This window comes from Grampus griseus (genome assembly GCF_964374135.1).
Source record: "Grampus griseus genome assembly, chromosome: 9".
NCBI lineage: Eukaryota > Metazoa > Chordata > Mammalia > Artiodactyla > Delphinidae > Grampus > Grampus griseus.
Window position 1 is genome coordinate 74,880,196 of NC_139003.1, and position 18,172 is coordinate 74,898,367.

The following is an 18,172-nucleotide window of genomic DNA, read 5'->3' on the forward strand; positions in this document are numbered from 1 at the left end:
ACTGGCTTTATCTTATACTGTTACCCATCCTGATGAATGGCTGGGCAGATTTTTACTTTCTCAGCAGTTACAAATGAAAAATACGACTCGGCCTCTCAAACCACAGCTGATCCTCCTCTCAGGGGCTTGCTGAAGTTATGGGTTTGCCCGACCAACTTTCTTTCCTCTCATTTTGGACCTCAAGCCTCCCCTGATGAACGAGATGCTGCACCACGGTCTTCGACGCCTTTCTCCACGTAACCTTTCAATCATCCTGCCTTCCCAGGCCACGCTCAGTGCGTGGGGGGCGGTCCCACTTTTCTCAAATCCTATTGGGTAAAGTCACGCCTCTCTTCGCAGTGGGGACGGGACAAGAGATAAAGGGCCTTTCCCAGGCGCGAGAAGATGACGTCACAGTAGCGGAGCCGCGACCTCCGGCTGTTTTGGGCTCTGCTAGCTGAGGGTGTCGACTGAAAACAGTTCCGTCCGCGATGCAGTCGCCATGACCATTTGTCAGTTCTTCCTTCAAGGCCGGTGTCGCTTCGGAAATCGGTGCTGGAACGAACATCCCGGCGCCGGGGGTGCGGGCGAAGGACGGCAGCAGCAGTTCTCAGGTGACGTTCTCCTCCATCCTTCGCCCCTAGCCGAGCTGGGGAAGGCCTGGCGTGGGGCCGAGCCGGCGACGAACGGCCGTCCCTCGTGGGCCCAGCCGTTGGGCACAGCGCCGAGGCGCACCAGTCAGGTGACGCGGACGTGCCCGCGTCGTCCCCTCGCCCGCCCCGCCCACCGGCTTTTTTATTCATTTATTAGGAGCTCGGTTGGCTTTTGTTGAGCGGTTGGAGGCATGGGCTTGGTCCTGTTTACTAATGAAAAACAGGAATACGTGTCAGAACTTAAGCTTGTCTTCGGGCGGCAGTGGTTCGCAGAATTGGCATAGGTCGACCCAGACGCCTCCTTTCTTTACTACTTTACTACCTTTTTGCGTACTTGCTTTTGCCCCTTGATGCCTTGAATATAACTTTTTCTAAACGTTTTTTCTAGGGAGAGGCTAGCAACTGGGGTCAAAGTCAGGATTCTTAACTTTGGGAAACTCCTTTGAAGATCTAATAAAAGCTACAGAGCCATTAACCTCAGATAAATGCACATGCTTATAAAATTTGGGGTAAAATCGAGAGTGGGATGCTCAGTTAAGAACTCTGGGCTATGAGGGAAGGGGGTGCAGGACTACGTTGACCTGCTTCCTGGCCTAAGTCATTGTCGAAGCTTTTGGAATATTTCACTAAACCAATTGTGGATGATGCAGAAGGATTGACTGTCTTCAAGGAGAGGAGGGGTCCGAAATGAAACCATAGTACAATGCAAGGTTTTAGAGGTCAGATGAATCGTTAGGTTTCCTTAGGACTGAAACTTAGTCCTTAAAGTTACCACAAGATGCTGACCACCTCTCCCTTCTCTTTCCTCCTTTAGGGCTATTCATCTGACCCTTAAACCTTGTGTTACATTGTGGTTTCACGTCTGATTCCTCTTCTTGGGGGCAGTCTTTTTGCATCACCCACAAATTGGTCTAGTGAAATATTCCAAACCAAAAATTAAGACTCAGGATCTGATAAATGTGCGAGTATTTCCAGGAACAACAAAACGTAATATGACATTCTGTTGAGACTCACTCTAAATGCAGTAATTAGAGAATAAATGTTGAATGGATAAATGTTAATGGATTTTAAAAGTGGAGATAAAACTAGTCAAGTAAACAGTGTATTTAATGCCCAGAAACAAATAAATGCTTATGGAATTAGTAAGTATGAAGACCAAAAGCTGTATACAAAAGATGGAATGAATTTCTTCAGTTGTGTCGTCCCCGCAAAGGATTTGAAACTCTAGGAAAATAAAATATCATTAACCCATACTTGAGGGATCTGGTCTAGCAATCTGCCCCCTTTCCTCTTAGGTTTCGTTAAGCAGTTTTAGAATTGGGAGGTGAATTTTCATAAAGGAGTGTATCTCCCATCGCTCGAGTTTTTAATATACATATTTAATGGCATATCTCCTAATTCAGTCAGAAACAAGGTGAATTATCTTGACCCCAACTAAGAAGTGATGAATAATTGAGACAGAAGTGAAAAAATTTTGTAAAATATAGAGACAGAGAGGATAAAAATGTTGGCTCATTTTGATAATTATAGAATACTAGAAATCTGCTCATAATAGAGGAACTCAGTACACTTTATTCATATGTAAATTACCTCTATAATCTCCCTGTGGAAGGTAGGTGGGTTGGTGTTGTTTTCTCAGAGAGAATACTGAGTCAAATAGATTTACCCATCTATTCAAGGACAGAAGGTAGACTCTAATCTTTTATATTCAATACACTTCTCAATACATTGTCTGTTTTTCAGATTTTACTAATATATAGGGCCCAGTTGGGGAGCAAAGAATGATACAGACACATCTTTTTATCATGAAGGAGCTTATGATTTCGGTACATGCCTTCTATCCACTCCATTATCGAACAGTTGTTTACCTAATAAACTTAGGTCAGCTGAATTTAGTAATATATCATTATTTTTCTGTGGATTTACAATCTTCTCAATCTTGTTAACTTAGACCATTATGTGATTTGTTGATACTACACTTACCTATATAAATTGAAAGTGAAAAGTTTTGTAATTTAAAATGAGTGGAGGGCTTCCCTGGTGGCGCAGTGGTTGAGAATCCGCCTGCCGATGCAGGGGACACGGATTCGTGCCCCGATCCGGGAAGATCCCACATGCCGCGGAGCGGCTGGGCCCGTGAGCCATGGCCGCTGAGCCTGCGCGTCCAGAGCCTGTGCTCCACAATGGGAGAGGCCGCAGCAGTGAGAGGCCCGCGTAGCGCAAAAAAAAATGAGTGGAAATGTAGTGCTTGTTGAATCTTCACATAATGTCTGCACATATAATAAAACAAACTACAATGAAATTTTAAGAGATTTTAAAAATGAGTTGCTAGTAAAATTGTTTATTTTGTTGTTTATTTCAGGTAGTAACAGACGAGGATGGAATACCACCAGCCAGAGATATTCTAGTGTTATCCAGCCATCCAGTTTCTCCAAATCCACACCATGGGGGGGCAGCAAAGATCAAGAAAAGCCATCTTTTGCTCCTTTTGATTCTGGAGCGTCAGCTAGCAGGAACAGGGGGTTTGGATGGTCTCAGAACCCATTTGCTTCACCTAGCTCTGATGGGCAGAAAGATGATAAGAAACTTCTGTAAGTGAAAGCCTTCAGAAAAATTCCTTCCCATTTGCTTATTTTTTTTCAAAAGTACCTACAGTACTTTCCTTAAAAAAGAGGTAATGTTATTATTACTTTATTAAATTATTAAAAAATCAGAATAAGCAAAAAGCAGGAAAAAATCCATGATCAGAGATAACTACTATTTTGCAGGTATCATACTAGACTTTATTTCACTTAAAAATGTCATTCTTCTTTATCGATACAATGAGTTCTTGGGGATAATTATGCTTTTTCCACTTTTCTATTGATAACACCGTACTGTGAATATCTTTCTAATGTAGTCCTGCTTATATTAAATTACGAGTTCTTTACAAAGTATGAGGTGATTTAAAGCAACTTGTGATCTTGGAGGTCACTTATAGCATCTCGTATTCTTCTTTCTAAAACTTTTACTTCAGTAAGCCCATGTAAACATTTCATTTGATTTCCTTCATTATTGTGGAGTAGATTGCTTACCATTTATTGAGAACATTCATAGTAGAATTTATGATTGGTGCCAAAACAGTGCCTGGCTGTGTATAACTGTTCCGTCAAGCCCCCAGCAATTAGGACAGAACTTAAATATACTCATTAGTCTTTTACATCCCATAACTAAATTAGACTAGTTGTAAACATTTTGAACCATGTACCATATATAATAAATTAAAATAAATAAATAAAGTAAAAAACCAAATTAAAAAAATTAAAAAAGGAAAAAGAAACCCTCCTTCCTATATTTGATGTTGCCATCATAAAAATCCTAAATTTTATTATTATTTTATTATCAGTTATTCTTATTTGATTAATTCTGCTATTCTGGATAAGGGGAAAATATTTAATTTAGACCCAGATATATCCATGACTTTGCCAACAAGTTAACCACGGACGTGGGTCTGTTCCCTTTTTGCAAAATGTGAGAATTAGACAAAATGATCTCTGAAATCCTAACCACTTAAATATTTTATGGTTCTTTATTACTTACTGGTTCTTTCTTTCCCAGTTAAATGATCATTGATGTTAATAATGAACAAAGAAAGATTAAACTTAGTATTGTGTATTTTATTATATTTCAGTTCTTTAAGATATGTATGGTATGATAGTTGAGTTCTCAGTAAATGTATCAGTTAATGGTTCAGTGTATTGGAAAACCAAAATTATGAACTTCTTTGATATTATTTATAATCATGAAATGTAGCTCATATTTCTATAAGCTTCTGCTTTAAAGAACACTCCTCAGAAAATATAACGGAAAAATCTAAAATTATATATTTAGTACAATTTAAAATTTCAATCATTGAAAATTATAAATGGTAAATTTTAACAATCAGTAGAAAAAGATCTTTCGCCCTTTTTTTTTTTTCAGGGAAGGAATTGTAAAAGATATGGAGGTTTGGGAATCATCAGGGCAGTGGATGTTTTCTGTTTATTCACCAGTGAAAAAGAAACCTAATATTTCAGGTAACTAGAAATTATGTGTTTTTAAAATGTGTTTTACAACTATTATTTTCTAAAACCAAGACTATGTCAAATAAAGAAATCGACCACAAACTTAGCTACAGTTAGGAGAGTTTGGACATTGTTTAAAGTATCCGAGTATTCTAGCAGAACTTCATAATTCAGAGATTGAGGTTGGAAGATATAGTTCAAGATATATAGATCCCTTGGGAAAATTAGTAGAATCAGGAACCACCACCTTTCCAATTCTGTAAGCCCAAGAAGAGGCTCTGCTTCCTTGGTTTCCTGTCGATACAACTTCAGAACCCTTTAGCTGCCTGCAGTGAATAGAAGAGTCCTGTTATGCCAAGGCTTTGGCTGCCTGATTCTGTTCTCTTTCTCCCCTATCTTTTTTTCTAAGGATAGTTATTTTTCATAAAGCATGTTGAGATCTATTCTGGGGGTAATATTTGAAGGTAAGGAGCCTTAGCTGGGCTACAGAGATAGCATTTCTTTAGAATACTCCTTTCCTTCCCATTTTCTTTTGTCCATCGCCCTTTTTGGGCTGAAAGCTAGACCACCACAGTTGTTTTTGTTTTGTTTTTTTGACATCTTTATTGGAGTATAATTGCTTTACAATGGTGTGTTAGTTTCTGCTGTATAACAAAGTGAATCAGCTGTATGCATACATATATCCCCATATCCCCTCCCTCTTGCGTTAGACCACCACAGTTTTATAAGCCTCCTCTGGGTGGTCCTGGGCCCTATTAAGTTGAACAGCAAGTGCCTAGAAGATGAGAGCCCTTTCAGTCTCTCAGAACTCTGGGATTTCTGTCTGTCTCTGCTCTATCTGTTCATTCTCTGTGAGCATTTGTGTCACACCACTCCTTAGTTGTTTATTTACTTAATCATTCAACAAATACTTATTGAATTTCTTTTGTGCCAGGCCTCATTCTAGGTGCTAGAGATATAGCAATGAGTAAGATAGATAGGATCCATCCCTTATGAAGTTTATGTTCTTGAGGGATGGAGGCAATAAGTAATACAAATAAATAAGATAATTTTAGATAGTGATTTTTCTGTAAAGAAAATAAGTGTTAAGCCTTTTTTAAAAAGTTCAGAATTGAACATAATGCCTAATGCCCTAGAGCAGTGGTTCTCACTGTGAAATGTAGATCCATAAGCAGGGTTGTAAGATAAAATATGGGACATCCAGTTAAATTTAAATTTCAGATAAACAGTATTTTTAGTATATGAATATCCCATATAGTATTTAGAACATACTTATACTTTTTTTTTGGCTGCGCCGTGCAGCTTGTGGGATCTTAGCTCCCAGACCAGGGATTGAACCCGGGCCCACGGCAGTGAAAGCGCCAAGTCCTAACCACTGGATCACCAGGGAATTCCTGGGACATACTTGTACTTTTAAAGTATTTGTTGTTTGTCAAATATTCAAATTTAACTGAGCATCCTCTTTTTTTTGCCTAAATCTGGCAACCCTATTGCTAAAATCCTTTTAGGGGCTGTACAAGTTTAGAAATATTTTCATAATAATACTAAGACATTAATTGCCATTTTCACTGTGTTGACATTTGCACTGTTCGTACAAAAGCTTTGATGAGGCACGGGCAACAAACTGTACTAGCAGATTATAATAGTCAATAAAAAAAATTTTAATGCCATTTTCACTTAAGAATGTCCTTGATGAAGAGGTAAAAATTATTAAGTTTATTAAATATTGACCCTTAAGTGTACACCTTTTAAATATTCTATGTGACAAAATGGGAAGCACACACAAAGTAACATTAACAAATTTTTTGATATTGTAAGATGACATGTGCCAACATTTGGAGGTTCTGGATAACTCAGTGAACCAATATTTTCCAGATGACCAATGTGTGACGTTACAAAATTATGCATGTTTGAAAAATCCTTTCTAAGTGCAAGATAAAACAATTAATAGTTTTGGTTTATTAATATGATTTCATTAATATGATTTGAGTCCACATTATAGCTAACCTTTAAGAAACTACTGTCTGTCAAGTTTTGGTATAGTATCAAGAAGGATATCCACAATTGTCTGAAAAGGCCATTAAAGTCATCCTTTTCCAGCTACACATCTGTGTGAGAACAGTTTTTCTTCATATACTTGAACCAGGCAATATACTGAAACAGGTTGAAGCAGATTGAACAGCAGAAGCAGATATAATAATCCAACAGTCTTCTATGAAGCCATACGTTAAAGAGATTTACAAACATAAGACAATGTCACTAAATTTTTATTTTTTGTTTTGGAAAATAGTTTTTTCATTTATGTTGATATATTTCTTATTTTTAAGTGAATTAATATTTTGTACAATTTTTCAGTTTTCATTTCAGATATGGTAAATATTGATTTATGTAACCCATGTAAGCAAAAGGTCTGCCATCCTTATTTATTTTTAAGAATGTGAATGGGTCCTGAAACCAGAAAGTTGGAGAATCACTGTCTGTAGGCATCCATTATAATGAATTAATTTTTCCTGTGCAGCTAGAATGATACTACATTTGTACCACCCTTGAAAGAATTGAGGAAATAGTCACTCAAATCATTTTCTGTCTTCATGGTTCAGATGAGTAACAGATGGAAGGAGGAGAAAGTAGCCAGAGGGATAATGTTTCTTCACAGAGAGTGGTTATCTATTCTTAGGAAGCAGTATTGGAGCTGAGTCCTGAATGAAGAGAAGATGTCACTTATGGGAAGATTTGGGGGAAAATGTTGCTTACAGTACAATAGCTAGTGCAGAGGCCCTTGTGGAAACAAGGTTGCCATGTATTTCGTCTAGCAAGGCCTGAATTTGCCAGAGGAGAGTAAATAAGAGAAAGAGTAATATGACATAAGGCCAGAGAGAGGCAGCCAGGGGCCAGATTATGTTGGGCCTAATTGCACTAGGAAGCCAGAAAGAGCTTTGAGCAGGAGGAGGGATATGATCTGATTAGAAAAAGCTCACTTAGGGACTTCCCTGGTGGCACAGTGGTTAAGACTCCGCCTGCCAACGCAGGGGACATGGGTTTGAGCCCTGGTCCGGGAAGATCCCACATGCCGCGGAGCAACTAAGCCCATGTGCCACAACTACTGAGCCAGCGCTCTAGAGCCCGCGAGCCACAACTGCTGAGCCCACGTGCCACAGCTAATGAAGCCCGTGCGCCTAGAGCCTGTGCTCCGCAACAAGAGAAGCCACCACACTGAGAAGCCTGCGCACAGCAGCAAAGAGCAACCCCTGCTCACTGCAACTTGAGAAAGCCCGCGCACAAGCAACAAAGACTCAATGCAGCAAAAAATAAATAATTAAAATTAATTAATTAATTAATTTTTAAAAAGCTCACTTAGACTGTTGTATGAAAAGAAATGGTATGTTGGGGGGCAAAATAGCGGCAGGGCAATGAGTTAGGAGACAACTGCTGATGACCGAGAGTTACTAGCAGTGGAGACAAAATAGGTCAAAATTCGTGTTCTGTTTTGGAGCTAGTACTGGCAAGAGGCTTATTAATTAGATATGGAGAAAGAGAGAAATGCAAAGTGATTCTAGGTTTTGTGGCCTGAGCAGTTAATAAAGGTGGTAAAGACAAGTTGTTAGAGAGCTCCAGGATTCTGATTTGAATGTTTAGTCTTTTCTTTATTCTGAGGTAAGGGTCTTTGGAGTTAATGGTGTCTGGTTATAAATAATTCTCTGTAGAAAAATATCCTGAACTTCTTCTCCCTTTCTTAAAAAGTTTTCCTAATTATGAAAGTTACAGCTGTTGCCATAGAAAACTTGGAAAATACAGAAATATGTGAATAAAGATCAACTAATCTCAGAGATAACAACTGTAACATTTTAGTGTATTTCTTTCAAAACATGTGCACACATATTTCTTATTTATATGTATAATTAGGAATCATAACCTAGTGTTGTATTCTGCTTTGTTTTCAGTGTCTCCATTACTAAAAATACTAGAATGAACATCTTTTTATGTAACACCCTTTGTTTATACATTTAATTATTTCCTGAGGTTAAATCCTAGAAATTCTAAGATCAAAAGGTATGAGCATTTTTAAGGCATTTGACATTTATTGACAATTTTCTTCCCAGAAAAGTTTACCTTTTTGATTTCCATAATGGCAACTTAGGAGAATGTCCATTTCACCACATCCTTAATAACAATTATTCATTATTAATTTTTGTCAGTCTGATAAATAAAGCATTGTATCTCTATTTAAGTTGTATTTTTAAATTGAACTTTTTTTTTTGCGTGAACTTTTTAATTTCATTTATTTACTGGCTATTTGAATTGTTTTGTGAATTGCCCATTCATTATCTTTGCCCATACTAACTTATTTTTCTTACTGATTTGTAATAGCTATTTATACATTGATGTTAGCTCTTATCCTGTCATATATGTTGCAATTATGGTTTTCCCAGTTTACTGTTTGCCTTTCAATTTTGCTATTGTAGTTTCTGACTTACAGAATATTTTTTTTAGAAGTATGAATGTATATGTAGTCAATTCTTTCTTGTTTCTTTTGTTTATTATTCCTTCCACTCCATTTATCTTTAGAAAATTTTTCCCCTTCAAAGATCAGATAACAACTATATTTTATTCTAATTTTATACTTTATTAAATAGAGTATAGGCTTTGAATTTTTTCCTTATGATTATGAAATTTTTCTAATGATCAAGATTAGCATATTTTCCTGTCTAGTACCTCTTATTTTACTCTACTATCAAAAGTATTGGTATTTAAAGATTCCAATTGATTCCTCACTTCAGGTTTTACAGATATTTCACCAGAGGAGTTGAGACTTGAATACCATAACTTCTTAACCAGCAATAACTTACAGAGTTATGTAAGTTTGTTTCCTATTCATCTACCTAACCGATTAGCTGTTAATTATTGTCTTCTCTGTAGTGGCTTGCTTCTGTGTTGGCAAAGTGGATGAGGTCTATAATTTTTTTTCAGAACAAGGCTATTTTTATATTCTAAATTAAAATTTAGAATTTCTTTGAAATTGGTTGGTTATCTAAAATGGTGATAATATACTTTGACTGTAGTAACTAGGAATGTCATTATTTTTATTACGGGTTATCCAGCAATCAGTCCCAGAAATCATACCTTTCATTATTTGGCAAACATCTATGGAGTATGTCTTAGGTGCAGACACCACAATGAATGCTAGAAAAACAAACTTAAATAAAATGCAGTGTTGTATATAGATTAACATTCTCATATATCAAATATCAAAAAATTGAAAAGCTGGGCTTGAATAAGTTCAGTGCCTAAAGGAAATGACATAAATCATGTATTTTTCTATTGTCTACAGTCAATATCATGTGTTTCAACTAGTGCACATGTTTGTCTCTGTACTGCCAGGTACTTGTGATTTTAACTAGGTGATACAAGGAGTTGGAGAACAGGGAAGGGGGTCTACAGCTGGAGTATCTTTAGCAAGTAGGGGTAGGTCAATGCAAATTTTACAAGTTATGTGTTGTAAAAATGTTTTATAAATTTATTGTGACTTTGGAAATACAAACATGAAGTTGTTGGAGAGATTATCTTAAACACTCAATATTGACTCATCATTTTTCTGTCTTCTCTCCAGCTACATTCCATCCAACAGTTAATAAATCAGTGGAGGAACCGGGTAAATGAACTGAAAAGTCTAAATACATCAACTACAATAGCTTTGGTGAGTATTGGAGAATTTTCTACAGGGAAACGTCTTATCTATTGCTTTTTTGCAGAATTTCACTTTGGATTTGGAAAGCAAAGCTAAAATTCTCTGTCAAGAATTGTGATACACACATTCTCAAGAACTATATTATCATTTAGAGTCACAGTCCTGGAATTGTTTTGTCTCTGTTCCTTAGTCAGAAAAGCACAGATAATTATGCTTTTCTAAAACTATTTTTAGGATAAGGTGTTTAACTTTGGTGGTACTAGTTTTAAACATTGGAAAATATTACATAAATTCAAGTATGCCAGGTTATCAGCATTTAAAAAGAAATTGCTTTGAAAAATATGAATGCATATTTAGACTAATGTATACTTTTGTGACTGAAGGACCATATGTTCCTTGTCTTATACAGAAATGCCTTTAGGAGATACATGCCCACTTGTCCCCAAAGATACATGATCCTACTGCAGCATATTCATTATCTCTGTCAATAGTTTATTTTGCTACCCCCATAAGAAGTTCTTAAGAATATTATTTTTAAATAAGATATTTACATTTAGAATTTGATATTTCCAGTCTACGAGGTGGTTTTTCTTTGTACTTTCTGAAAAAGGCTATGAGAGTAGTAGCTGTCTAAAGTTAGTGAATGACTGTTTGAAAGTCCCGACTCCTTTCTTTTTTTTTTTTTAATTTATTTATTTATTTTTGGTTGTATTGGGTCTTCTTTGCTGCGTGTGGGCTTTCTCTAGTTGTGGCGAGAGGGGGCTACTCTTCGTTGCAGTGCACGGACGTCTCATTGCGGTGGCTTCTCTTGTTGTGGAGCACGGGCTCTAGGCACATGGGCTTTAGTAGTTGTGGCGCGCGGGCTCAGTAGTTGTGGCTCACGGGCTCTAGAGCGCAGGCTTAGTAGTTGTGGCACACAGGCTTAGTTGCTCTGCGGCATGTGGGATCTTCCCGGACCAGCGGTCGAACCCATGTCCCCTGCATTGGCAGGCGGATTCTCAGCCACTGCACCACCAGAGAAGTCCCCCTACTCTTTTTTTAAATATGTGCTTCTAAATGACTAGACTCTTTTTTTGGGGGGCATTGCATTTTATTTTTGTTTAATTAATTTTTATTGGAGTATAGTTGCTTTACAATGTTATGTTAGTTTCTACTGTACAGCAAAATGAATCAGCTGTACATATACATCTATCCCCTCTTTTTTGGATTTCCTTACCATTTAGGTCACCACAGTGCATTAAGTAGAGTTTTCTGTGCTATACAGTATGTTCTCATTAGTTGTCTATTTTATGCATGGTGTCAATAGTGTATATGTGTTAACCCCAATGTCCCAATTCCTCACACCCCCCGCAAATGACTAGACTCTTGTGCAAGCTAATTTCTTCTACCTTTCAGTTGTTGTAATGCCATTTGAATTCAGTAGGACTCCTCAGAAGTATTTTTTCTCTAGATGAGAGATGGCCCGCCATCACCATTGCTGATGTAGAAGGGATAACTGAGTCCAGAGAACTACAGAGCTTCCTTTAAGGTTGGAAGTTCCATGTCCTTTGCCACCTTCCTAAGAGCCCTTCTGTAGGTGAGAATCTTGGACAGCCCACCTACAACTGGCTTACCATGTGTCAATTCTTCATGCCAAGTGATTGGTTTTTTTAAAATATTTATTTATTTATTTTATTTTTGGCTGTGTCGGGTCTTAGTTGCGGTTAGCGGGATCTTCATCGCGGCATGCGGGATCCTCCACTACGGCACCCAGGCTCATCATTGCGCAGGCTCCTCATTGCAAGGCGCAGGCTTCTCTCTAGTTGTTGCCCGCGTGCTCAGTAGTTGCGGCGTGCAGGGTTAGGTGCCTCGCGGCATGTGGGATCTTAGTTCCCCAACCAGGGATCAAACCCACGTCCCCTGCATTGGAAGGCGATTCTTAACCACTGGACCACCAGGGAAGTCCCTGCCAAGTGGTTTATTCTTTATTCCTTTAATCTATTATATGGATATAATTTGTTTATCCACATACCTGTTAATGACTGAGGGAGAGAAGCTAGACGAAAAAAAGAAAAAGTACATACTATATGATTCCATTTATATGACACTCTAGAAAAGACAAACCTCATCTCTAGTAATAGAAAGTAGGTGAATGGTTCCCTGGGGCCAGAGCTTGGGAGAGTGTTGACTGGAAAGGAACACAAGGGAACTTTTATGGGTGATGGAAATATTCTAAATCTTGATTGTAGTTGTGGTTATAAGTTTGTCAAAACTCATCAAGATATAGATAGATTGTTTTAATGGACGCATTTTATTTTATGTAAACTGTACCTCAGTAAAGTTGATTTTGTTTTTAAAGAAAAAATGCCAATAGGGTTTTAAAATGAGAGAAATCTTATGTGCTTAGGTTGATGAGGGAAGACTTCTTAGAGGTAAGGATTAAGTGAACAGTTCCTTGAAAAGGAGATTAAGATTTCAGTAAGCAGAGACGAAAGACATTTCTAGAGCAGAAAATAGCAAGAGCATAAAATATTTTCAGGGAATAGATTAATAGATTTTAGTGGTAAGCTTTTAATAATGTAATTGCGAATTAACTTCAGTTCAAGCATTTGAGTAAGTAGACTGAGTAGCCTCTAAAGGTCCTTTACCTAATATCTAGGTTTTTTGATAAATGCAGATCAACCAGTAGAAACTAAAATCTAGAATTAAAAAGTATTTTCCTGATTTTAATATGTGTTCATTGAAGAAATTTAGAAAGTGTTTTAAAAGCATAAGTAAAATTAAAATCATTCATAATTCATCAGCCGCACAATCACTTCGAACTCATTGAGGTTGGCCCATTTTTTTCTATGAACATTCACTTGTAGGCATTTTTCTATATTAAACAAAATGAAGACGTTTTTAAGTGCACATTTTAAAAATTGAATTTGGCTATAAAGTGTATAGAAAAGGTACTTGAGAATTACTCACTTGCCTACCTTTTTTTTAATAGCTCTCTGATATAAAGGGTGGAGTAAATCAAGCAGCACCTGCATTTGGATTTGGCAGTAGGCCATCAGTAACGTTTGGGTCACCAGGTAAGTGACAAAGTAATGAAGGACTTCACTGATTCAAAAAAATAGGATTTTATAGGTTTCAAATATAAAGCCTGAAGTTTTGTTTAGTGCCATTTTAAGTCACTCTTGCAAACTCTACCACCTTCCATAATAGAGCTTCAAAGAATTTGGCTCATCAAGCATTTGCGAAATGGGATTCAGAATGGGCATGGTCTTTGAAAGACCCTATGGCTCAGGCTTTAGAAGTATATTTTAGGAATGGTTTTTCAAGACTTCCATAGTAATACATAGTTAGGGTAGCAGCACCTTTGAGGACTTTGTTGTCCCTGTATATAACAGCATAGTATTGTCCTCAAATGATAGTTCCGATGAGATGAGGGGACAGGTGAAGTGAAGGTTTACTCCCTAATCCCTGAGGTTTCTCAAGAGCTGCCTCCTTGAGTGTAAATTATGGTGCAAATGAGATCAATGTAGCAGAAAGACAGGACAACAGGGTTTAGTGGGTTTGTCCTAGTTTCTCATTTTTACTTTTCTCTTCTTCCTTCCAATAAGTTAATTATCATCTAAATATGGCAGAAATAAGAAAAAAAAGGGCGGGTGGGGAGTAGTAATATAGCTACATTTTCTGATTAATAGCTTCTTTTTTTCTTTTTCTGGTTTTTGTAGGTTTTCCAGTGAATAACAACAACAGCATTAGTGCTCAGAATTTTAGTTTTAAACCAAGCTCTGGATTTGCTACTGCGCCTTCTGGAAGCCCTTCTGTGTTTGGGAGTACTCCAGCATTTGGAGCTGTACCCTCCGCCAGTTCTGCCATCACTGCTTCTACTCCAGCTTTTGGACTTGGGAAACCCCAGATCACATCTGCTGCTTCATTTTCATTTAAAAGCCCTGCAGCTTCTGGTTTTGGATCATCCGGATTTTCAGGATTTCCAGCTTCTACGGCAGCAGGACCTGTTGGAGCTCCAGAGGCCCCAGCCTTTGGAAGCAGCAGTTCTTCAGCTGGTTTTGGTAGTCCAGGCTCACAGTCTCACACTGCTTTTTCCAAGTCATCCAGTGACACCTTTGGAAACAGCAGCATATCCACCTCTCTCTCATTCTCAAATGGCAGCACCACAACAGATAATGTATTATTCACACCCAGGGATCAACTAACAGCAGAAGAACAGGAACAATTTCAATCCAAGAAATTTACTCTGGGAAAAATTCCATTAAAGCCACCTCCTGTGGAACTTCTAAATATTTAAACGAGTAATTTTAAATACAGAAAAGAACAGCTTTTAAAATTGTTTTGAGTGGTTCATATGAAAGGGCAGATATATATATATACATACATATATATTATATATATACATATATATTTATAAGAAGTATAAACTTTCAATAATAGGAGTTTTTATATTTAGCATTTTCTTGAGTGTAACTATTTAAGTAAAACAAAAACTCAGCAACGGATTTTTTTTTTTTTTTTTTTGCTATAATTATGAATGGAACTGAAAAAACTGTCAGGGTGCAGTGAATAAAGTACTTTTCTTATTCTACATCACTTTACTCTCTTACCATTTAAAATTTTACATTTAAACATTTTTTTTAAAAGGAAGGAGATAATTTCTAGAACCAGCAGAGAAAAAATGCTTAAATGTTTAGCCTACTTACCAAATAAACATCAGTAGCATGACTTTAAACTTCATGTTAAAGAAGATTCTCTTAAAGAGAGAAATAACAATTTTTAAAGGGTGAAAACTTTTTAAGACCTAAGAAGCATTTTCCCCTCATATTTTTTCCTCCTCAGTTTTGGCTCTCTCATGGACCATTTGAGTTTTCTTCAACAATTCTGGGCTAATTTTTATCTTGGCCTAATTTTTATGTAATTCTATTTTTTCCTCACATTATCCCATCAAGTGGATGGATTGTAAGAGGAGTAGAAATTATGATCTCCTGTGAATAAATAGTATATAAATATCCTTTGTAGTTGCATAAAACATTTCTGGAAGAATATTTAAGAAACTTGCTAACAATGATTACCTCTGGGAAAAGAATTGGTGTCTGAGTTAGGAGAAATACTTTATATACCATTTTGAACTGTTTGAATATTTTACCATGTACATGCATTACTTTGTTTTTTTGATTGAAAGAAAATCAGGAAAATTAAAAAAGGACTAGGAAGCTTTTTTCAACTATAAACAGCAACATTATTGGCAAGTTTAATGATACTTATGATCAAGCTAGTTTTTCTAGCTGCATTTTTGAAAAGCATTTTTTTTTAATATAAATTTATTTACTTATTTATTTATTTGTTTTTGGCTGTGTTGGGTCTTTGTTGCGGTACACGGGCTTCTCATTGCCGTGGCTTCTCTTGTTGCAGAGCACAGGATCTAGGCGTGCAGGCTTCAGTAGCTGTGGCATGGGGGCTCAGTAGTTGTGGCTTGTGGGCTCTAGAGCTCAGGCTCAGTAGTTGTGGCACACGGGCTGAGTTGCTCTGCGGCATGCGGGATCCTCCTAGACCAGGGCTCGAACCTGTGTCCCTTGCATTGGCAGGCAGATTCTTAACCACTGTGCCACCAGGGAAGCCCGAAAAGCATTTTTTTTAAACTAACGAATAACTCTTTATTCAAGATGCATCTTCTCTAGAATTTTTTTTTAAGTAACAGAGAAGGGACTTATAACTGGAAAAAAGTTTTTGAACAAATCTAGGCTGCTTTCTTCCGCCTCCATTTACATTATTATGGTATGCTCTTATTCCTTTGTGGTATATTTATTAAAACACTTCTTTATAAAATATGTTTATTATAATAAATTTGGAAACTTCCAACAAGGAAATTAAAATTTTCAGTAATCTTCTCCCTGCTTCCCCCAAATAGTTTATGTAGAGCGGTGAGGATTCACCAGCTGTTTCTAGAGTTTCTATTAGAATTCTCAGACATGTTTGGATCTCCCTGTGTCCTCAGATTGAGGGAGTAATACCTTGTATATCTTACATATGGTTGATCCAAATACCCAGAGACCTGTCATGAGTTGAAGCATATGTGTCAGAGTTCTGTGTTCCTTTCTCAAGCCTCAAAAATTACACAGCTAGCACTGTGAGAACAGTTTCCTGACACAGATCTGGCATTGAAGTCATTTTTTTAAGTGAAGGTAAAAACTATTAAAAGATATGCACTCCACGTGATTTTAGCATATATGCAAAGGGTTTAATCCTCATGGGATCCAGTTTCTCTGTTACACTTTTTGAAGAACTGTATGACTCAAACTAAGTTGTGGAACCCCAGCATTTAGAATAAAATCTAATCAAGGGGGTGTATGTTTGAAACCATCCTTGGTATAGAAGTGATAAATAGACCCTAAGTTCCTGCTTTGGTCGTAAGCTCTAAAGACTTTCCAATGTTTTTTTCAACACAGTTGACTCCTAGAGTTGTCCTACCCTGATGGAATGAACCCTGTGCTACCATTAGGTTGGTTACAGGCTTACCAGGCTCCCTGGGGTCCCAATTGAACTTCCCAATGTCCTGGAAGCTCTGAGGATGCAGATTAAGGGCCCAGTGTTTCTAAATCTGCCTGACTGTAAGGATCACCTGGGGTACTGATTAAATAATATATCCATTGGGCTAGGCTTGGGAATGTGTTTTTTTTTTACCAAGTGACCCATGAGATCCTTCAGGCAAGTTTGGGAAACTAGCCTATCCAACTACATTTAGGCTACTTAGTAATATGCAATTTGGGAGTTGTAATTGTTGGAAGTCTATTTTCTGTGCTCTCTCACACACACACACACACACACAAATGAGATCCAAAGTTGTCAGATAGTGCACTTGTCAAAAAGTACAAATAGGTGCTATGAGTTCCTTAAAAGTGTGAGAAACTGAAGCAAAGAAGTCCACAAAGTAGAAGTCAGCAGTATGCATGCATACTGGTATCAGGAGTCCAAGGAGGCCAGGAACTCCTAGACAGGCCCTAAGGGGCAGCAGGGCTTCAGAAAATCAGAAACAGGTAACACTGAGGTGGTGGCCAGGCATAAAGGTAGATTGAGTTTCAAGACCCTAAGAGAGTGGAAGGGAAAAGGCAACCACAAGGCACGAGAGCAAGTGCCACCATCTGGATTTTTTTTTTTTTTTCACCGTCTGGATTTATTCAGTGAGGCAAGAACCGATTCTAGCAGAGCTGGTCGAGCTGAAAGTAGACCCAAAATAAGCATAAACAGCCTCCCTTCACAGCTTCTACAACAGCTGTCCCTTTTACCTCGGACTCAGAGCAAGGGACAGAATCGTATATAAGGTTTTATTACAAGTAAACTGATTTAACTAGGTTGATTATCTGATCACAGATTAGAAGGGGAGAAGTGTAACAGCTGAGAGCTGACTAGAAGGAGAGAGAGAAGCTGATATTAAAACTATTTAAAAGGCATAACATGATTTAGCTACATAGTATTGTTCATAAGAGTAAAATAATTCAATCCAGTGTCCAACAACAGGAAATTGGTTAATGTGGTAGGTTCACATATTGGAATACTAAACAGCCTTTCTGAATGACCTAGAAGAATAGGGAATAAACTTGGAAAGTTTTCACTCTGTAGTCAATGGGCAAAACCTGTTATAAAACAGCATGTACAATGTGGTCCAGTTTTGGGGGAAAGTATATATTCATGGGAGGAAAAAGCCTAAAATTAATAATAGCTCAGATTTGTTTGGTTTTTTTATTGTGGTTAAAAAAAAACATTAAATTTACCATCTTAAACATTTTTAAGTTCAGCGGCATTAAGCTACGTTCACATTGTTGTACAAC

The 18,172-nt window shown here is 37.4% G+C and overlaps 1 protein-coding gene across 1 annotated transcript; it reads left to right on the plus strand.

Annotated features, from left to right (window-relative positions):
• Window positions 1-403: 403 nt before the first annotated feature.
• On the plus strand, window positions 404-16,133 carry NUP42 (nucleoporin 42). Its single transcript, XM_082662496.1, has 7 exons — window positions 404-593; window positions 2,995-3,223; window positions 4,593-4,687; window positions 9,454-9,530; window positions 10,284-10,370; window positions 13,333-13,417; window positions 14,063-16,133. Exons 1-7 carry the CDS (start codon window positions 482-484, stop codon window positions 14,638-14,640), a joined length of 1,263 nt encoding a protein of 420 aa, XP_082518622.1. The 5' UTR covers window positions 404-481; the 3' UTR covers window positions 14,641-16,133.
• The last annotated feature ends 2,039 nt before the right edge of the window (window positions 16,134-18,172 follow it).